This window comes from Molothrus aeneus, chromosome 22 (genome assembly GCF_037042795.1).
Source record: "Molothrus aeneus isolate 106 chromosome 22, BPBGC_Maene_1.0, whole genome shotgun sequence".
In the NCBI taxonomy this organism is placed as follows: Eukaryota; Metazoa; Chordata; class Aves; order Passeriformes; family Icteridae; genus Molothrus; species Molothrus aeneus.
In genome coordinates this window covers 425,639-448,186 of record NC_089667.1, presented here as the reverse complement: position 1 = coordinate 448,186, position 22,548 = coordinate 425,639, and the positions used below count along the sequence as shown (strand labels likewise).

Here is a 22,548-nt window from a genome sequence, read left to right as displayed (position 1 = left end):
GAAATGTCAATAATGAGAAGAGTTTCAAGCTATTTGGTCTTCACTGAGTTACAAAACCACGTGTGCTCACATGAAATGGTTATTAGCAAAATCTTTTGCTCTCCTTTGAGATCTACACAATATATTTGGAACCAAAGGCAGATTAAAACACCGGGTTTACTCCACACAGAGCTCATGCAGCACTACTCTGCAAGAGCCTCCCTTTTCTACTAATCCTTCCCTGACTCCATATCACTAATAGAGACATTATTTAATGCTAATATTTCTATGCTGCTCTTAAACTGCTTTTTAGCCAGGCACTGAGCTACTGCAGAATTAATCCTGAGTTAAGGGAGAAATGTAAAACCACATACAGTTTGCTCGTATGGAGAGATGCTACGTGTGGGAAGGTGATGCCAAGGAAAGCACAAACATGGAGGAGGAATCTCCTGATTTATCTGTCCCATACTAGCTGCACTCCCATAAGGACATTTAGATTGGAAACAGCCTGTGTCCTGAAGTGTTTTGTGGTGTCATGGGGCATCAAGGACAGGTTCCACAGGAGGCAGAAGAGCCTCTGGACCTATTCCCCACCAGCACAGCAGGGTTTAATCTGAGAAGTGTCACAAATGGAGGGATGCAAAGCACCACTGCAGACACTGGCTAAGGCCACCTTCCCCAAGGGCTAAGAGCCACTCCAGGCACTCTGAGACCCTTGTGAGCGCATCAGGGAGGATCACACACACAACTGGATGTTCAGACTACCTGGCTTCTTTAACACTAGGCCTAAACAAGCAAAAGTGAACATGACTGATCTAAGTGAAAGCAAGGAAATGAAAATCAAGGTGAATATGGAACTAAAATGAAGCTATCAGACACATGGAGGAGGTAGGAGAGTGATCAAAAGCACTGTGAGGGAGCAGCTTAGAACCAACCTTTTTTCATTGGATGGTACAAATCCGGCTGAGGATCTAGCAGGAGGGAAAACAAAAACAAAAATAGCAGAGAAAGGAGATTAAGAGAGAAAGGAAAAAAGGTTTGTGCATGATTTCTGACTCAGACCCTGGGAAAAGCTTTTAGCCTACAGCTTTATGCTCAGGACTCTGTTCAAGCGTTTTTAAAATAAATACACGCACACACACCAGCTGTCAACATCCAATGATACAAAAAAATAGATATACATATTTAAAAAAAAGAATTCCTTCAGCCCTTCAACAGGTCACAGCACAAAGATTTAACATTACATGAGAACTCTTTTGTTAAAGACTGAAAATTAATTCCAGAGTCAAGTCAAAATGCACTGTAAAAACTTAACATTCACTGCAAAATGAAAAGAGAGGAGACAATTTTGCAAAGAGAAGAATAAGAAAATCATTAGAACAGCTCAGCAGACATGACTCGCAGCATTGCTTCTCCAGTGAATGAGGGGTCCTGTCAGGGTGACTGCTTTACCCTACATCACCCAAAGAGGTTAGAGCTTTTTCTGTTCCAGCTGAGCCTACTGTCTAAGGAAAACCACCAGCAAACCCAGTGTTCAGTTCCACATACCTTCACTTTCAGGCAAGGCTGGGAAGGTTTTCACCTGGAACGGGTGGAAAGGTTTGCCATCCAGGGGAATTTCTTCACTCTCCTCAGAGCTCACTCTGACATCCACCTGGGACTCAGAAATGGAGGATGTGAACTGATCCATGTCTGCACGCTGCTCCTGAAGCAGCTCATCTGAAAGGAATAAAAGGAATTATTACACAGACTGCATGAAACCTGGCAGTGACAGAGAGAGGCAGATGGTTTGAAGCAGGCTGAGGCAGGACTGCAGGGGAACACTGCTCTCAGGGCTGCCAGGTTATTTTATCTTGTGCATTTCATCTGGAATTCTCAGTAAAGGCATTGGTTAGAAATGCATTCAAATAAGGGCCAAGAGGTTTGATGTGGCAAGAGGATTTGGCAAGATGAGACTAACTAACCTATAAGGGGAGAACGCATTTGGGTTTTTTTAATGGATCTTTTAAATCTCCCTTAGAGAGACAGCTTTGCTATTCTGAACATTGTTGACTTTTTCTTAAACGGACAGTGAAAATTCTTGGAACAAGCTATTCTGACTGGCTATTTTGTAACATTCAGACAGTATCTTCCCTGAGCCTGAGCCCAAGCACTTGTTGTTGAGGGCACCCCCTCAAAGGAGAGAGCAATCTTTTGGGAGCTCATTGGATATAAAAACTTGGGAGTCTTAACACAGGAGCATAGGGGCTGGCATACACACTCACCAATCTCATCCTGGATTTCTTCAGCCACATATGGCACCTTGTAGAGCAGAGACAAGCTTTGATTCATCCGTTCCTCAATCACATGAAGATGTGTCATCACCTGCAGATGTAAAAAGAATGCGTTGGAGTAAGCAAAAACTGTCAGTCACTTCACAGAACCAGTTCTTTCCTTGCTCAATAAAATATCTATTACTGGTGGATCTGCCATGGCAGGCAATAGGGGACACAGATCCATCCAGTCCAATTCTGTGACCAATGCTCTCACACTTCACTGGAACTGGCCATCTGCAGACAGTGCTCTCAGGAGTTTGGCAAATGCTGGGAGTAAGAGAGGATTCAGCTGACTCTCACTGTAACCAACTCTCCACTGCAAACACTAAAATGCCACCGAAGCTGGTATTTCTCATATGCCCAACATAGTCATAATTCATCTCCTGTAGCAGCTTTATTAAATGGATTATCATTCCTGACTGCTAGAAAAGATATAGGCAAAAGGAGCAGACAGGATATTTTGTCAGCTCTTGTTTCAGAACAAAGGTGCCTTTCAAACCAACTGTGGCATTACATTTGTCCTACACCCACTCGTTGGCAGCAGTATTCTCCCTTCCTTTGAGCAATACATTCAAGCTCTGGGCAAGCTCAAATCACTCCTCCCAAGCACATTAAATCCAGTGGTGAGGTCAGGCCTGACCTGAAGAGGGTGCTGCATAATCGGGGATCAAGGAGAGCAAGGAAAACATTTATATAGATGGCCAAACATTGCAAAAAGCTAGAGTCAGATGGACCTGTTTCACAGTCTGATGTGTGCCTGACCTTTAAGAGCGAGGATGAAAATTTAATTTTGCATGTGGCAGCTTGTCAATCCAAGAAATCAACAGAGGAGCTTAAAAGTGCACGTGAAAAGTAAAGTGAATGGAAATTGAACTGTACCACCCACATCCCTCGCATGTCGATTTGTTGACACTGCAGCCTTCGGAATGAATTAAGAACTGTTTAGGGTTTAGCTTAAGAACACAGTTCACACACTCTCTCCTGGGCTGTGGCGGCAGCAGCAGAACAAAGCGCTGGGCTGGGCTGTGCTTGACATGTCTGAAAATGTAACCATGAATTCCACATGGAGAGCCAAGCACAATCATAACCACCACAGTTGCCACCACTCCTCCTGGATGTGCAGCTTAAGAAGAATCCCATAGGCAGTGGAAGACCAGGAGACACAAGGTGAATGTGCACTGCCAACACCCAGAAAACAAGGTGGAATCCATGGAATCTGCCACCTCCCAGTGTGAGGTTTGCTTCTGGAAAATCATTCTGACACCACTCTGCCCCTCACCAGAAGTGGCAGCAACAAGCTCCAGACTTTCTCCTACCCATAACCCAGGATATTTCCACATCCTGGTTATACAGTTTTATATGCATTTTTTCCTCAGTGCCTACTTCTTCCTCTTGGCAGCACTAAATGTGCTCCATTGTACTGTCTCCCTGCAGCTCTCCATTCTTTCTTCTTGTTTATCTTTTGTGCACTGCAGAATTCAAAGATACTCCAAAGCAGCATACCAGCCACAAACTGAGACTAGGAAAACATTCCTAAACCTGCAAAAGGACAGTGAGTTCTCTCTGAATCTAAGAAAGGGCACATGCTTCCAAACAGATCTTTCAGGGGTAACAGACCATTCTCGATCTGAATTTTGAACTGGCCTTCCAGCACATCTTCCACTATTTTAAAACAAGTGAAAACAAGTATCAACATAATTCCAAAGACTTATGGAGTATCTGCAAGTATTCGTACAAATAGAAAAGCCAGATTTGAAGTAACATATTCACATACACTACCCAGGAGAAGGAAAAGCATTTTCTGGTTGTTCAGAAGCAAAACACAGTGCAGTGGTGTAGTGGGTCTAGTGCAGGTCAAATGCCAGCACACCCACTAGAATTACTCATTTTCTGCTTTGAAAATAGGGATTAGGAGGAGAGCAAAGCAGGCTCAGAACTTTAAAAGAAACTTTATTAACAGAATTAAAAGAAAAAATAATAGAAAAATCAAAATAAACCTTCAGAACACTTCTCTGCCCCCACAACTTTTCTTTTCCCCACTGACAACATAAAGAGGTAAATTTGGTATTTTCAGTCAGTTTACCACTTTTAAAATCATCTTTCTTTAGTCTACTTAGGGAGAAGAGTCTCTCCTGTCATGCCATGGAGACTTTTCCACGAGAAACAGTTTTCTTGTGGTTTTAATTTTCACGATTAGCCCCTTCCCAGAAATCTGCAATCGTGAAGTCCCTACCACATTTTGGTAGTTTTCCCACAACTACCACCATGGGTCATTTCAGCTTGCTGGGGTGCAATTTTAGGCATGAGCTGTTCTAGTACAGAAACAAAAGTTCTCTTCTTTTATCTCTGGGAACAGAGGTTTTCTTCTTCCATCCCTGGGGCGAGGTTTTTCACCTCTCTCATTTCTCTCTGTTCAAGCTCCTCATTGGATCACAGCTACTTCAACATCTGCTTGCTTCAACACAGGTGCCTCTGCTCATAGTCGTGGTTAGAATGCTACCCAGAACGCCCCAGTGCATTCCATGAGTTACAGGGGGGAAAAAAACCCAAAAACCTCTGGTGTATCAATTATATCTTCACCATAGCCTTACAAGAGAATTTTAGCCCAAGACTAAGGCATCTCCTCATTCTCCTCCCATCTGGGATTTGACTCTTTCTTCACTGATCTTGGTGTCTCCATGTTGTTTCCTTTACGTGTCTTCACCCTTTCCTTTTCTCTCACTCAAGAGAGGATTGATGTCTGCAAGTTTCACCTGTGCACTACAAAGAGTTAATATCTCGTCCGGGCCTGTGGATGGCCATGTGATCTCTGTGGGGCAGCGGCCGCTCTGGCTGCACACCTGGTTTCTGGCCCCTACGCGGTCAATTCCAGCCACGGGGCTGCTTTCTGTGCGGGGCTGCAGGGCCGCCTCTGCTCTCAGCCGTGAGATTTTCCGCAGTGCCAGCGGAATGGCTCGGCAGCCACAGCCGGAGCCAAACGGAGCCAGCCTGGCCCGTCAGCCGTGGCTGAACTCAGCACGGCAGAATCTCAGCCGAGCCTCAGGCTGAGCCACCCAGGCTGCGCAGCAGAGCAAGCCCAGCTAGCATCTAGTTACCTGTTCAAAAGCCAGAAGCAAGAGTGTTTTTCCAGGGTTTGTTCATTTTTAAGTGTGATTTCACAGAGGTGTGTTTAGTTTTAAACTAAACACAGGTGCCTATATTCAAAATTAGCCAGTTGATTGGTTCTGTTGGGTCTGGAGGAAGCTGTTACCTCCACACAGAGAATCACTTCAATAACTAATGGATTTCCTCTTACAAATGGTACAACATAAACCCATCAAAACCAGACTTTCTGATAAAGCTAACAACATTGATCGAATACTTGGAAAGGGTTATGATTTATGTGTTGGAAACCAGGCAATAATGCTGCAGAGGCATGAGAGAATTCCCACAAACCCTAAACACAGTGAAGATCAAGCCTAAGGAAAGAAACACAGACACTTGGAAGAAGTGAGGAAGCCTGTTGAAGAAAACCAAGTCCCCAGCAAATACATTTCAGGGGCGCTTGATAAAAGGAAATATAAAACTGATACTGACCTAGGTCTAAACCCCTCAACTTGCCACTTTGACCAACAATGTATAAAACAGAGCTTCAATTTTTAACACTATCAGGCACCAAGGAAAACCATGCAGCGAGCACATCTGGTGACAGGAAGTAAGCACAGGAGAGAGGGAGAGCTCCACAAGGATGAAGTTGCAACACACAGCTTCCAGAGCCTCCGACAGCCCCAGGGCTGGACAATAATGGCTCCCTTGACAGAAACCCTCTCATACCTGGGATTTCATCTGCGCAGCCTTCTCCGGATCCACTGCCAGGACATGCTGGTAGTGGCGGATGGTGTGCAGCCTATCCTTGTTCTCAGCACGGACGTAGCGCTTCAGGGCCTGCAGGATGCGGTGGGGCTGCAGGACAGGAGCAGGGAATAGGTCAAACCACTGGTGCCAACTCCAAACCCACAGCTGAAAACAGCACTTCATGTGTGAGCCTACTTTGGTGCTGGACAGACCTATCACCTGCACTCACCCCCCGGATTTTCTATTTTCATTTTAATTAAGACGGTTTGATTCAGAACACTTAATTTTAAGTCAGTATGATTCAGAGCACCACATCTTATGAACTGTGCTTTATGGACACCAAACAAAGCAGAGGTTTTTCTCCCCAGGCAGGAAGGAGTGGGAGTCAATTACAGACCCACTGCTAAGTCTGCAGCACCAACTTCCACAATGAAGACGCTTTCCTAGGAACCAATTCCCAGTTTCTGCAAGTCACAGGCAATCTTCTCACCAAGACATTCCCACCTGCCATCCTACCCAATGCTATCCTACTGGAAAAATATGTAGGGAAGAAACTCACACGTGGTGGGTCAGCCTGCAGGGCAGCCAGGTAGTTCTCCAGGGCGATGCGACGGCGATCGTTCAGCATGGCTTCCACACGAGCCAGGTGAGTCTCCACCAGCTGCTGCTTCTCACTCGCTGCTTCTTTCTCCAGAGATTTTACCATGGCCTGGAAGTGCTAGAACAAAGAAAATAATCTGTGTGAAATGCACTGTGTGATCAACACCATCTGAAACTCCTCAGAACTAACAAAGACAGTAAAACTCCACATCCAACCCATTTACAGTTAGGAGAGAAAGGCATGGAAAAATGCTGATGCAGATTTCATCTCTGCAAATACAGTAGTGATAATTTGCCTTCCAAACTTCCTTCACAAGTCATTTCAAAGGTCTGAAGAGTGAAAAGGACCTTGCACATAAAGATTATGCTGGGGATGGGAGATCCAGGCTGTGCTGAAGAACTGACACAATATTAATTCTTTCCCCCAACCCTGCAATACAAAAACAGGATTGATCCCTTCAGCCTGAAGCCATTAATTTGAATTTGCAAAAGTTTACAAAGGTATTGCATAGCAAATTTTCCATCAGCATGCCTTCAGATCAAATCTCTCTGTATTCTTTTAGAAAGGTCATAACCCTCATTTCCAAACCAACCAGAATAGTCCACTAAGTGTTACGTTTCAACAGAGATAATGACAAACTTCTGCATTTGCGCATAGTTCCAAATAGTGACTTATATTAAAAATGCAGAGAGAAAACTGTGTTCCAAGATAAAATCCAAAGTGGGCTTAAAAGCTGGAGTCAACCACTTCATTGCATACTGGTTTGAGACAAATTCACGGAGTTGTCACTGCCAGAAGAGCCTTGCCCTAATGATCCCACACTGCAATCTCACATTAACTTCACAGTCCAACGGAACTCTCCTCGTAAGGCACAAGATTAGCATTTTGGCAGCAAATCAGCTTCATCTGCTGTCTAAGCTGTTTTCACTAAGTCTGGCCGAGCAGGAAATGTGTGCCCAGAGAGCCAGAGCTGATTTCGAACCAGGCTCTGAGGCCAGTGTTGGTGCAATACAGGCCAAAGGTCTGAAATTACAATTTGGCTCCACTGATGCTACGCCTGAGGTGTGAGATCACTTTCTACTAGTGTATGTAGGAAAGGACTTGGCATAGTATCAGATCATCTCCAGTTTAACGAACAAAGCAAACAATTGAATCAAACCTCCTCTAAAAGGCAGCTGTTGATAGAGCAGGAAGGCTGTTCTTGCATCTCAGTTATCTTTTAGCTCTGAATATTGCCCTCTCTCTCAGTAACTTTCCCCTTAGGATCCTTCCACTCTTACCTGGATCAGAGTCTGCCTTTCTGCCTTGGGGAGATTAACAGCCTGGTGCTCTGCTTCCTCCCACTCCTTTTTCACCTGGACAGGAAAAGGACAGAACACATCAACAAGACACAAATTTACATCTTATCTTTATGAGCTGCTTTGCCTTCACAGGCAGAGCTGGGTTTTGAAGGCACAAAAGAGCTGTTGTGGGGTTTAAGCCTAGCACTTAATCCCTCTGAGTAACAAGCCAAGCTTCACAGAATCCTGTGAGGGTTTAGGCTGGAAGGGACATCCAAGATGAGCTGGAAGGCTCATCTTGTTCCACCCCCTGCCATGGGCAGGGACATCTACTAGACTGGATGGCTCCAAGCTCTGTCCAACCTGGCCTTAAACACTTCCAGGTATGGGGAATCCACAACCTCTCCAGGCAACCTGTGCCAGGGCTTCAGCACCATCTGAATAAAGAATTTCTTCCCAGCATCAATGTAATTTCTCTCTCTCTCAACACTGGAGAAATAAAAATCTGACTCCCATGGTGTGGTCATACTGAAAGAAACACACAGAAGGCTGGAAACTGGAAAGCAAGTCACTTCACCACCAATTCTTCCAGTAAAACGGGCAGCAGCCAACACACAAAAAGCCACACAGCACAAAGCCTGAAGGCTGACACTCACCCGGTCCATGCGGTTGTGGTGCCTGACCTCCAGCTGCTCCTTGGCCTTCTGGAAGCGGGCATGCTCATTGTCATCAGCAGGGGTTTCAAAATAGACATCCACATCATCAGTTGGCACTGCATGAAGAGGGAAGGGTAAGCATGGTCAAAAACCCACAATCCTGGATTGTGGAGTGCAAGGAAAGGACTCTCCATGCCTGCCTAATTAATAGTCTGGCAAGCTGAGCCTACTGAACCACCAACTTCCAGAGTCCGTTTTAGAATCTTTACGGTGCCAATTTTCTGTCCAACATCAGCTCAAATGGCAGTGATGACCACAGCTCCCAGCACTGCTTGGCCTGTGCAGTGCTGAGGTGAGCAGCACTCAGCTCCAGAAACACAGTGCCTGGCATGACAGGATAAAGAACTACTTTTCCCTTCACTTCCACATTGGCCTTGGATGGTTTAAGTGACATTCTGTGCATTAGCTGTTCGTTAGGGAGTTTGACAATATATCTGCACAAAAGCAGTATTTTACACTTCAAACCTACCTTCCCCTACCAGATGCACCATGCAGGACTTACAGGCAACGATATTAGACAAGACAGCAACAGAAGGAGACTCAGTGTGACAAAGTGACTTGTCCAATATACTGGATGGTTTGTAACTTCAAGACATCCAAATTTGACAAGGGGAAAAACAAAGTTTCAGAACTGATAAACTTCAAGCATCTACAGAATCCACATCAGGGGTTCTGTATTTCTTATACTGCAGTTCAGGAAGTGCTGAAAGTGCTCCTGTGCTATGGTTTTAGGAACTACACATCCCAGAGCCTTTCTGAAAGATCTATGGCAAACATGATGCACTCTGTTGTTACCCTTCACCTGAGGGAAGGCACAAAGGGACAGTTAAGGCAACCTGTCATCCATATTAGTTATTTGGGTGGAAAAACCTCCAACATGTCATTAAAGACAGCATGCTTCAGAAAAAAATTACCTGGCACTTCAGCATGAGCACTGAATAAGAGTTCAGCATGCACTGCACCCTTCCCTCTAACTAGGGGGAAATAATGACAACATACATCACAGGCACTGTTGTTGCGTGCAAGGGACAATGTCATATCTGTCCCATATTCTGGCCCTGCTCCTGGCATTTCTGAACCAGGCTTGGACACAGAGAACTCTCTTCCCAGCCCCAAATCCTTCTTCCCAGCCCCAAATCCTTCTGTAACAGGACAATCTTTTGTACAAAAAGCTCCTGACATCTGCATCTTTTCTTTCACTGCCTCAGTTAGATCAGCCCAATCTAAAGCACTTGCATGAAGCACATTTTGTAAACAGGATTATGGCTGTATAGTCAGGCTGCCAAGCCCCAGATAACACAAAAAGCCTTTCAAAAGCTTTAATGGTAGCCGAAGTGGAAGTGCTGGAGTTCAATAATAAGATTAATAAAGAGGTTAAAATGTTTTTAGTAGTTTTATCATCTGACATAAAAGCCAGTTGAAACTGGTGCCAAAAACCTTAAGCACTCAAAACCACAGGCATTGAGATGTGATTTGTATTTCATACCAAGCTGAAAATGGGAATCTGAATTCTATACTACTGGTCTGATATTTTCCAAAATTAAAGTAGCAAGAAAATGCCTACTACCAGGAGAACAGTAGCCTGCTTTTCAGGACCTACTGTCAAACGTATGCACGGTAACACGACTGGGGAAAGCAAGGGCTTCCTTACATATATTTTGATTAAAAAGCCAGTTAAGCAAGAGGTCAGATACAGCCCCTGGTCCCTGTTACAGATCTGGAAGAGGACAGCTGAGCCCTCAGCAAGAGCTGCAAGTCACCAGGGAGCACAGACAGCATATGGTGAGGGGCACTTTCCCGAGGAACAATCACCCTACAGACCTAGGGAAGCAGAGACAGGAGGAGACTGCTGCAAAGGGACAGACACCAGAACCAAAGGAATAAGCTACAGACGGGTCCTCTATTGCCCAAGGGAAGGAGGAGACACCACACGCCAGACAGACAGTGGCCAGCTGCAAAAGGCCAGTGGGAGGCAGGACTTACTCATCTTTTTACACACAGCCATACAATACTCCTCTGACTCAAAATTGTTCCTGTTGCCTCCGCAGCCTCCATATATAAAGCGAATGCATTTTCTCTTGTTAGGATCGAAGTACCAACGAGGCATCACAGCCCGGCAGGGCCCTGTCATGGCCTCCTGGGAGCAGACAGCTGTGTGGAGATGGGTGAGAACATGAGCTAGCGAGGAGCACAGGCCTTGCCGAGCGATTTACATGATGCAGAGGTGGCTCTACTTCACCCCTTCCTCTGAGGCACTGGCCTCAACATTGCTGCTGCACCAACCCAAGGGCTTCTGTCAGTTTTGGGGGGCTTAACATTCCAATGGATCCATTACAAGCTGGTCAGGGAGATGCCTGCACGTGGTGCTTTGGAGATAGCCAAGCAGCTCATTCTGTCCCTAAATTGAGCTCTCATCTGTGAGAGATTTCTCCAGAGCCAGGGGCTGGGACAACAGGAGTCTGTTCTGCTGATGCCACAGAATTATGCCCCAGCTACCCCAATAGGAGACCCTCCACTCTATAAGACCAGAAGCATGAAAAGCCAGTCAATTAGTGCTGCTTTAAAGCATCAAAGGATGTTCAGTTCACTGCATTCTGCCGGACAGACACTCTACATCTTACAGGGCAAGTGTAGGAGTAAGTGAAAAAGCAGGCTAAACAAAGGGATTGATCTCCATGCCAGCCTCAGACACTGAGGTTTTAAGGTTGGAAACATCTATGCACCAAATATTAAAACTCCATGTAGCCATGGCATGTGGAATGCTTCATGGTGAGCCAGCAATAGCAGCTGGGCTGTTTTGAGGCAAGAGAGCAGATATAGTGTATAAATTAGTAACTGTTCATAGTACTTCAGGGAAAAAAAGACTGCATACCCCCAAAACAGACACCCCAATCATATTCCTCCAAGCCTCTTACAAAACCTGCAGATCTGCAACAGCCCTGTACACATATGAGCTAAGCCTTGTTTCAGCAAGGAAAATTATCTGCAGCATGCTGGCATTTTACCAAAAAGATGCGAGAACTGCTGGCAATGATTCAGTGATCTGTAGCTAATTGAATTTCTTTCCCTCTCCGCTCCTCCCTCCTCTGCAGACACTTCTACATGCAAAGTGTAAGACATCACATAATGCTAAGGCATCACACCATGAGCCCTCTGCAAAGGCACCTACCACTCAACAAAAGCTGCCACCAGCACAGTAGATTATACTATTGCAGAAAGTCTATCTTAACATATAATAAAGTTGGGGCAGTTGTGCTGGCTTTCTTTTGTGGAAGAGAAGTGTTTTGCAAAGGCAGCACCAAGGATGCTCCTCACCCTTAAATGACCAGATGGCACATCTGCAGAGTATGGCCCATCACTTTCAGCTTCCTCATTTTAAGCTGGTATAAACCACCAGATTTTAAATTTACAGTGTACCCCAAATGTCCCTTTAAGATTTTCCAAAATTTGCAGATATGGCTTTTCTGACTCAACACTGCACCTTCACAAGGTGCTCGTTCAACATGCCACACACTGGGCTTCCCGCCAGCAGAACTGCTGTTTATCTGGAAACATATGGCCCACGCTCTAGAGAGTTAATTTCAACACTTGAAACAAGCATCATCAGCTTTCCTCTGTTTGCTAACTTATCTGGCAAATAAAACTTCCAAGTGGCACTTATCGACTTGATCAAAACCCCATCACTAACAGACAGCCAACAGGAATGATCTCAAGGGAGCAGGAGGCCTGTGGACTGGAATGTGTCTTACATTTCATGTCACTGCTCACTTCTTTTTCAGACACAGCCTTGTCACTGCTGGGCTCTGTAGGTGTCTCTTCATTGTAGTCATCAACCTTGTAGCTGTCATAGTAGTAATCACGGTCTTCCACCACATCCTCCTCCTCTTCCCCTTCATCATCCTCATCCTCATCTTCCTCCACAGCTGTTCCTGTGAAGTCTTCTACACCTGCCTCTGTAGGGAACTCACTGGAGGGACACAGATAAATTAGGGAGTAAGGTTAAGGCTAATCACTTGGAGGTACCTGAACAATGATTCTTTCCATCTGCTCTAGAAACACTGGAAATGGGAAAAATAAGTGTACTAACTATTAATTAGCCCATCACTCACAGCAAGGGGACATCCCTTATTACGGACACCCCGGCTGCTGCAAGCAGAGATTCTCCATGGCTCTGCCTTCATGTGGCCTCTTTCCATTTTTCAGTAAGTGAAAGTCTAACCTTGTTGAGTCAGGCTCCTACTATAGAATCCCAGAATGGTTTGGGTTGGGAAAGACGTTTAAGCCCATCTTGGTCCACCCTCTCCCCTGGGCAGGGACACCTTCCACTATCCCAGGTTGCTCCAACACCCATCCAACCTGGCCTTGGACACCTCCAGGGATCCAGGGGCAGCCACAGCATCTCTAGGCAGCCTGTGCAAGGGCATCACCATCCTCACAGGGAAGAATTCCTTTCCAATATCCCATCTAACACTCCCTTCTGGCAGGGTGAACCCATGCCCCTGCAGGCCCTTGTCCAAAGACCCTCTCCAACTCTCTTGGAGATTGTTTAGGCATTGGAAGGGGCTCTAAGGTCTCCCTGGAGCCTTCTCTTCTCTTCTCGAGGCTGAATGACCCCAACTCTCCGCAGGTATGAAGGGAGAGGGGGTATTTAGCTCCTCCCGTAAAAGGGGGACTGCAAAGTCATTTGTCCTCTTCAGGCTTAGGACACTTCTTTTGGAAACTCAGAAGCACAGAAATTTGCTCAATCCTCACTACAAGGGAGTTGCTGTGTGAAATATTCCCAAGCAGCAGCTTCATGTGCCAAGCTTTCAATATCTACATCAGTAAGAACTCTACCTCTTGTAGAGGTCATAGTCTTCATCCTCATCCTCTTCCTCTTTGGACAGAGCCTCATCCACAACCTTAGTCTGAGGACAGCACACATATTCTGTTCCATGGAACTGGTCCACTCCGCAGGGCAGCAGCATCCCGTAGCTGTGCAGGATCATCCCTTCTGTCAGACAGGCCTGAAAGGAGAGCCCATTCACGTCAGTCCAGCATCAGGCTCTTCCTTTGGATAAAGCTCAAGTTTGCCTATCAGAGATCTCAAGAATGGTTTAAGTTTTACAGCAAAAACAACAGCAACACATGACCTAAATCTGAACATCAAAGCAGAGTGGAAACTTGTAGCGTTAAAAAAAAAAACAAACACAAATGTCCCAGATTCAGAAACACCCAGTACTTCCTGGTGCTAACATTTTACACCCTGGCCCCAACAACTGATGGTTTGTCAACCTGGCAAAGTTCAGGAAAAAAAACCTAAACATTTTGCACCAACTCAAGGGAGAACACTTGAAAGAGCCAGAAAGGGTGTTTTCTTTTCTGGGCTGGCCATTTCAGTAAACTTTATCTATTAAACTTTACATTGTAGCAAGTGAATAATTACTCAAATGGACTTTGTGTCAAGATTTTTTTACCAACTGTAAGATTAAAATCAATCAGATAATTCAAGAAAAAGTCAAATGTAAAGTACACTTAGACATTATGTCTATATACTTGTCTTAAGCAAAGGAAATACTTGGCTTAGAGGTGCCCAGAAAAGAATGAAGGAAAACTTTATTATGCCCATCAGAACCCTTTTGTGCTTTGCTTTGTTACAACACTGATTTTAAATGTGCCAAGTATTGCTGGAAAAGTTCTCCAACCACATTTAAAGTAAATGATTTTTCAATTTTCTAGACATTAACAAGTTTACCCTCAATTAAAAGACATTTCCTCTAGTACAGTTTTATTTAGACAGATTTTTGCTCACATGATTTTAAAGAACAAGGAATTTTAAGTGGAGCATCCTTAACTGGTCTTTGTGTTGCTGTTTCTACAATTGCTGCTTCTATAAAATGGAAAACAAGCACATACTGTCATGATCTTGTTTTTATTATCCCAGCTTCAAATGGGAGTGCAGAGTTTTTACAACAGTTTAGCTAGCCAGATAGAAAAAACACAAACCCACCCCCCCTCCAAAACCATGGGCTAGATTTATTTTGAGAATATAATCCACCCCTTATGTAAAACCTCTACTAATCAGTCCCAACAAAACTCAGATTGCTCCCAGGCAAGCCCTCCCAACCAAATCCCCAGCAGCAGAAGGTACATTAAAGCAAAATGTTCGAGTAAAACTAAAGAGGGATGAACCATTGGTTAAAGCAGTATTGCAGAGAGCTGATTTCAATTCCTATCTCTGTGATATGGATAAGCTATTTAGGAGAGTTTTTAATGAAGAATAAGTCAATTGCTAGACAGGTTTTTTAAGTCACTTGAGTACTTTTAAATTTTTATTTCCTTGCTGTCAACCTCAGTTCATTGACTAGAACACGGGAACAGCAATACGGAGAGAAACACTGCTGTGCTCCAACACTGCCAACATCGAAGTGGACAGATCCAGAATAAACACTCCTGTCCCAGTGGCTCCATTACCTCCTTTGCCACAGTGTGCCAGTGCTGGTGGCTTTCACAGACATCCATGCGCTCCTTGTGGAAGAACCGGCACTTCTCGGGCACCAACAGGACATCACTTACAAACTCACCCACTGTAAAACACAATGGTTACAGTTCACATGCGTCAGCAAATAAAGCCTCCCAGAACTCCCCCAAAGTGCACTCTGTGCATGTGTTAGCAGTTTCAGTTGAATCAGGCAGAAATACCAGTTTAAGTGAAGCCATTTTTGTTCGCCAAGCTGAGTTTCTTGGCCAATGCACCTTTTAATGGGGTCTAGTGCAGGTCAAATGCCAGCACACCCACTAGAATTACTCATTTTCTGCTTTGAAAATAGGGATTAGGAGGAGAGCAAAGCAGGCTCAGAACTTTAAAAGAAACTTTATTAACAGAATTAAAAGAAAAAATAATAAAAAAAATCAAAATAAACCTTCAGAACACTTCTCTGCCCCCACAACTTTTCTTTTCCCAACTGACAACATAAAGAGGTAAATTTGGTATTTTCAGTCAGTTTACCACTTTTAAAATCATCTTTCTTTAGTCTACTTAGGGAGAAGAGTCTCTCCTGTCATGCCATGGAGACTTTTCCACGAGAAACAGTTTTCTTGTGGTTTTAATTTTCACGATTAGCCCCTTCCCAGAAATCTGCAATCGTGAAGTCCCTACCACATTTTGGTAGTTTTCCCACAACTACCACCATGGGTCATTTCAGCTTGCTGGGGTGCAATTTTAGGCATGAGCTGTTCTAGTACAGAAACAAAAGTTCTCTTCTTTTATCTCTGGGAACAGAGGTTTTCTTCTTCCATCCCTGGGGCGAGGTTTTTCACCTCTCTCATTTCTCTCTGTTCAAACTCCTCATTGGATCACAGCTACTTCAACATCTGCTTGCTTCAACACAGGTGCCTCTGCTCATAGTCGTGGTTAGAATGCTACCCAGAACACCCCAGTGCATTCCATGAGTTACAGGGGGAAAAAAACCCCAAAAACCTCTGGTGTATCAATTATATCTTCACCATAGCCTTACAAGAGAATTTTAGCCCAAGACTAAGGCATCTCCTCATTCTCCTCCCATCTGGGATTTGACTCTTTCTTCACTGATCTTGGTGTCTCCATGTTGTTTCCTTTACGTGTCTTCACCCTTTCCTTTTCTCTCACTCAAGAGAGGATTGATGTCTGCAAGTTTCACCTGTGCACTACAAAGAGTTAATATCTCATCCGGGCCTGTGGATGGCCATGTGATCTCTGTGGGGCAGCGGCTGCTCTGGCTGCACACCTGGTTTCTGGCCCCTACGCGGTCAATTCCAGCCACGGGGCTGCTTTCTGTGCGGGGCTGCAGGGCCGCCTCTGCTCTCAGCCGTGAGATTTTCCGCAGTGCCAGCGGAATGGCTCGGCAGCCACAGCCGGAGCCAAACGGAGCCAGCCTGGCCCGTCAGCCGTGGCTGAACTCAGCACGGCAGAATCTCAGCCGAGCCTCAGGCTGAGCCACCCAGGCTGCGCAGCAGAGCAAGCCCGGCCAGCGCTGCAGCAGAGCAGGGTCAAGCCCGGCCCCACGGCGGGGCAGGACCTGGCCTGGTGCAGGTCCAGTTACCTGTTCAAAAGCCAGAAAAAAGAGTTTTTCCCAAGGTTTTTTAATTTTTAAATGTGATTTCGCAGAGGCACGTTTAGCTCTCTTAAGTGGTTTGACAGGGTGTCAATATTCAAAACCAGCCAGCTGACTGGTCCGTCAGGTCTGAAGGAAGCTGCCAAGATCTTTACAGGGAATCACTTCCATAGGTCATGGATTTTTCTTTAACTACGTTAAACCACAACAGTGTGCCTTGAGGGTTTGGTATATTCTTAAAGGAGACAAGTCACACCAGCTGTAAAAATTATTTCTGAGAATTTAAAGAAAAATAGAGCCTCAGAGAGTCCAATGTCAAACGATGAGCATGTCAAACGGTGATTCTGCTGACCCCAAAAGCTGAATGCAGAGTTTACAGTGCAACTTAATAAATAGTTGTTTTTCCATGAAAGGATTGACTGAAGAGATTTCACTCAAATCTTTGAGAAGACTGTGTCTGCACTAAGAAGTTTCAAACTACTGAATCACCTATTTTCAAATGAGCTGCATCATACCAAAGTTCCTTCATGCTGTCTGCTGCTGTAACAGCCTAGAAATTTTTATATGCTGAGAGTGTTATCTATGTTTTCAGTATTTGAGCAAGTCTTGTTTGGTTTTCGTTTTTTTTTTTCCAGATGGTTTAATTCAAGATCAACTGCAGCACATTCACTGCCCTAACCAAAACACAGAGAGCTGGAAAATAAAAACTATACTGCCTAAATATCAGAGTACAACCAGAGTCAGCAGATACACTGCATTCCAGTATCTAGATAACCTCAACCTCACTAGCATGAGGAAGCTTTGGTACAATCCTTGTGCCAAACCCAGAATTTTGCTTTTGGAGAAGATGGGAGAGAGAGAATCTCTCTGCTGTACAGACTCTACTTTTTGGACTTAAAAGCTATTTAGCCTAAATTTCTATCATTATTCAGCCTGGTACCAACACATATGAATTACAGATCAGAAGCAAATGAGGATCACGTCCAGTTCTTACCCAAGAAGTCCCAGCAAACACTGACACTGGAATCCAAACATGAAATTTTCTCCAAGCTAAGGTTTTTCTTTCTTGCAGATTCAAATGCTGCGTTCATTAATTTTAAAATAAGGAGAGAGCTAGATACTCTGAGAAGAACAGGAAAAGATCTTCAGCTCAAGTGTTTTAAAGCAGCATTCCCTGCACACGTGACCAGTAGCATTAGGAGCAGCAGCGTTTGTTAAAATTGGAGAAAAGCTTTTAAGTCAAAGACTTTTGCTCACAGGAAAAGACTTCTGGAGAAGACTTTTCCACAAAGCAGAATTCTTTGTCAAACCAATCTTTCACACCATCTTTTCAAAATACATTTTAAATATTGTTTGCATGACCAATTTTTTTGCAGCTCCTTACTGTTGATACTAAATGATCAGGGATACATCTACAAAGTACAGAGAAGTTGAATAGTTTAGAGTTAGATTACCTGATAAATGAAGACAGTGAAATCAAATGACCTTCACCATCCCTTTGCAATTACTTACATTTTAAACTAAAAGAGAGATTGTATTTTCCCCATTTTCTCACCTCAAAACAGGCCAGTTAGATTTTTTTAGTTAATAATCTTTCATCTTACTCTATCAGGAAAAGTTGAATTGCTTCTGGTAAGAAAAGTAAAACTGAGCAAACTTTAAAACCAAGGGACTCTGGTTCTGGGTTCTTCTCTTCACTTTTCAAATACAAAGGAGTTTTCCTTGTTGGGGTAGGGGCAGGGAAGATTAAACAGGGTATGGTGACAGGATCCTACCTCAAGGTCCCCTATGTATTAATGCATCAAGGAAAACACAACTAAAAGGGAACAAAATCCCACAGTTTGATTATAATCGCAGAGAAATGCATCATCCATTTACAAGAAGCAATTTGTGGAGTGCTGAAGACAGAGATTTTATAGACATATGGCCTCCAGACTTGCAACTCAGATCTGAAAACCAAGGCTGCCTCACAGGCTGGGGCCTGCAAATCATGAACACTGTGAAATATACTAATGAAAAACCTGAATAGTTTAATGCTAATCAAATTTTAGGGCAGTGTCAGTAAAATCAGCTTATTTTTTAGCTGGAGAATAGGCAAGGGGAATGATTATTTCTAAAAGAGATGACTCCTTATAAATCCAGGGATCTTGCTTTCATCTTTATTTCCATCAGAAATTCTCCTTATGAACAGGAGATGATCATAAGGAGATCCTCATGATCCAGTTGGGCTTGGTTGTTTCCCAAACCTGAATTTCCACATCTATAAAGGCAAGCACCTTTCTCCCAGGATGTGTCCACAATAAATTTTTTGTTTAATGAAGTGCTTTATGATTGTCTCATGGAAGGCATTACATAAAGGACAAAGCACACACATGGTTCTGCTGCTTTGCTGGTATTATCCCATGTCAAATCACATGGTAACCTGAGATACAGACACAAATTATGAAAACTGGTTCCTACTCAATGCTCCCAGCAATCAGTTGGGAGCATTCAGTAGGAGGTCTCTCCCAAGACCTCTTTCAAGTCTTTTCCAGTGGATAACTGAAAAGAAAGCCAGCTGAGACTAAGCTCACTCCTAAGAACATGCAGTGCAGTGGGGCAGCGCAGTGTCACCCACAACCCACAGGTCAAAAGTCACAGTTAACCAGTTAAAATATGCTGCCTGATTCCAGTGGGTGGGAACATTCTGGAAAGCACCATGAAATCCATCACAGTTTATCTCATATTCTTTCACAGTTCAAAATGGGGAAAGGAGATACAGCTGTAAGAAAAAGAGCCTCTTTGAAACAGCAAAGTTTAAATATAGCCATTGAAATAAAATAGAGATCTCTTGCCAAGACCAAGCAGGAAGCCTGAGCACACAGAGCATTTAAGTCTCCAAGGCAACAAAATATTAAAGCTTCACAAAAATAGGATCAAAGTATTAAATCCCAGTGTTTTTGTGGTACTCAGATACAATAGTCTTCAGGTTTTTATGGCATTTGCAGAGAGAATGGGGATTTGTTTCTCATGCCAGGCACCATTATTCTACCACAGCTGTTACCAAGCTGTCGATCTGCTCCAAAAAGGCAGAGTTCCATCTTGTGGAAAGAAAAACATGTCAAAGAAAAACAGTGAAAGTTGTCTTGTATCAGGTTGTCATTTCTACAAGTCTAACAAACTGAGCTGCTCTCTCTGTGAGAATCCAGGAGGCAACCCCTTGCTTCTCTCACAGGAACGCACAGCACACCCACAAGCACACACTCACCCAGGCACTTGTACGGCACAACGATGTGAGTATGGTCCTTGCACTGCTTCTTCCCACGCTTGCACCAGCTGTCAATGCTGACGGGCTGGTTGGCTTCTACCACGTTGGTGATCTGAAGGTCTGGGTACATCTGGGGAACAGCACAGACAGAGAGGTTTCTCTCTAGAAAGGACAGAGAATGTGCAGAGCAGCTCCTCCCAGAGTAGTAAGGCTGATTCTCTACACAAGAACAACTCCAACTTAGGAACAAGTTGGAGTTTGCACGTGGACACACAACTCTGCTCTGGATCAAGCTCAGGACAGCTAGAGACATAAAAAAGCTCCAGCTGTCTGGCACACAGGGCTTCAGAAATAGATATGCCACTGCCTTGAGGCAGGAGAAAGCCAGGTCAGGGCAAGAGCCCTCACTGGCACTAAGCTGAGAGGTCTGGATTGGCACAGCAGTGGAGGAGGAGCATTTGGGTATTTGGGTTTGGAGGAGATGTAGCTGTTTAATTCTTTCTGGAGCAGTACAATACCCCCGGAATAGCAATCACCAACAAATAAGGTTTAGTACCATCTTCAGACTCTCTCATCACTTGTCAAAATATGCACCCACCTCCTCAGGTTTCCTCATGCCTGGTCCATTTATGATGTATTAATTTGATCTTTACGCCCTGGTCAAATTCTCAAGTCCAGACACTGACTTATATATAGGCTTCTACCACATGAAAAAAAATGCAGCCCCAGTTGTATCAGCCTTGTAAAACAGTTTTAAAAGTTTTCCAGTCCAGACACCGTACAGTCTGTTGCTTTCCCATTAAAAAAAAATACATTCCTTGTGGTATTTTATGTGCCTGTCACCTCAGAGGAGCAATTAAAGACACTGGACAAGACCAATATGTTACAGTATATCTGGAACACACTAGAAGATGATTACATCTTTTTCAATAAAGTCTAAAGAGCTTAAAAATACTGACAAAATTTGATTAAAATATTTTTCTAACATTCTGCCTGATCTGAGCACGTCACTAAGAACAGCATAGCCGCATTCTAACTAAAATAGGTGTCGGGTTCCATTTTATGCAACAGAGAGCAGATACTGGTTAACCAGCTCAGGGGAAGAACACCAGGGTAAAGCCCTGCAAACACATGAAGATACCTCTGACTGACAGACCAAGGACCTTCTGTGGCAGTAGGAGCTGATGTGAGGTAGCTTCTAAATCCCACTGCAGTGTCCTCCCTGCTCTTTCTGGACAACAACACAGCAGGACAGTGCAGAGAATTGGACTAGCCAAAAGCAAGCACATCTCCTGCAGGGTTAATTTGCTACTGAGCAGCTAAATTGGAATCCAATTCCTTCACAGCAGTGAAGACTCAGGATTATACAGGAAGTCTCACCTCCTGGCAGTATTGCAGAATCTCCTCCTTTCTTCCAAAGCAGCTCTTGGTCCCAGAAGTGTCAGGTTCCCATTTCCCAGTCTGGATGTTCACATGCATATTTAGCTTCCCACAGTACATGGCAATTTGAGGTTCTGCCACTGCAAACCCCGTCCCAGCATTGGCTGCAAGGGCCTGTGAAGACAAACCAAAACAGAACACCTTGACTGCATTATCTGATCAACAACTCCAAGAACCAGAAACCCTCTTGCATCTTCTTAGACAGTTCCTACTTGATCCAGAATATCAGTGGAGTCTTGCAAGCTATTTTGTAACAACATTCCTTGAGATGGTGAGTACATCACAAGTTTTCACAAGCAAAGCCTTTGTTTCCCCAAAGCCTGTTTTTTATAATTGAAACAACAACTTACCAAAACAAAGAGTAATTCCCCCTAAAAGGCTGCAGCCACATGGACTAAAACAGATGTCTGAAAAACTTACCAAATAACTAATACTAATAATTTCTGGCAGAAGGACCTCTGTGAAGTTACACACAAGCAGGTATTACTACCATTAATAAAATAACTGCATCTCACTGCAAGAATCCTGCTTTTTTGATTTTTTGCTCAAACATACAAATAAAGATAATTTCTACTGAATCAGAAAAAACCAGCTGTGACAACCAGCTTCTCAAAACCTTGTATCCCATTCAGTGCACTTTTATGGGGAGCTGTTTCATATGTGTATTCTGTGCACTTCCCAGACTGCACCAACGGACATGAACCTTACAGTCCAGGCCCACATTTGGGTCAAACTGCAGACTGATAATGAAAACAAGGTCAGACGCCTTTCTCTGAAATCCTGCTGGCTGATTGAAAGAGGAGAAGAAGAGTAAATTAAATTGCAGACTTTTTCTTTTTTTCTGAGAAGACCAAGTGGATGCTGGGAGCTGAACATGCTCTCCTTAAATAACTACTAGCTGTTGTAAAACAGAAAGAGGCATAAGGCAAAAAAACAGATGAACTCCAAAGCTCTTTAAGGTGTTTAGAGGAATGGAATCCATTTCAACTTCTCCAGATAGAAACAGCAATGCACAGTCTGCTGGCCTTAAGCTGCTTTTCCTGGCAGGTAACACAACCCCAGGC

The 22,548-nt window shown here is 44.0% G+C and overlaps 1 protein-coding gene across 7 annotated transcripts in view; it reads right to left on the bottom strand.

The window, feature by feature from the left end:
* The window catches only part of APLP2 (amyloid beta precursor like protein 2), a 50,572-nt gene that overhangs the window by 5,727 nt on the left and 22,297 nt on the right, over window positions 1-22,548 (bottom strand). For 3 of the 7 annotated variants that reach the window (XM_066564252.1, XM_066564257.1, XM_066564253.1), the window contains exons 2-14: window positions 21,425-21,598; window positions 20,045-20,174; window positions 15,179-15,291; window positions 13,562-13,731; window positions 12,475-12,692; window positions 10,709-10,876; window positions 8,666-8,781; window positions 8,010-8,084; window positions 6,688-6,846; window positions 6,108-6,236; window positions 2,244-2,343; window positions 1,528-1,698; window positions 915-950 (exon numbers count right to left, since the gene is read on the bottom strand). In XM_066564252.1, coding sequence (XP_066420349.1) covers window positions 915-950; window positions 1,528-1,698; window positions 2,244-2,343; window positions 6,108-6,236; window positions 6,688-6,846; window positions 8,010-8,084; window positions 8,666-8,781; window positions 10,709-10,876; window positions 12,475-12,692; window positions 13,562-13,731; window positions 15,179-15,291; window positions 20,045-20,174; window positions 21,425-21,598 — 1,759 coding nt within the window. The remainder of the gene's footprint in view (window positions 1-914; window positions 951-1,527; window positions 1,699-2,243; window positions 2,344-6,107; window positions 6,237-6,687; window positions 6,847-8,009; window positions 8,085-8,665; window positions 8,782-10,708; window positions 10,877-12,474; window positions 12,693-13,561; window positions 13,732-15,178; window positions 15,292-20,044; window positions 20,175-21,424; window positions 21,599-22,548) is intronic. The other 4 variants (XM_066564254.1, XM_066564258.1, XM_066564256.1 and 1 more) reach the window with 2 other exon arrangements.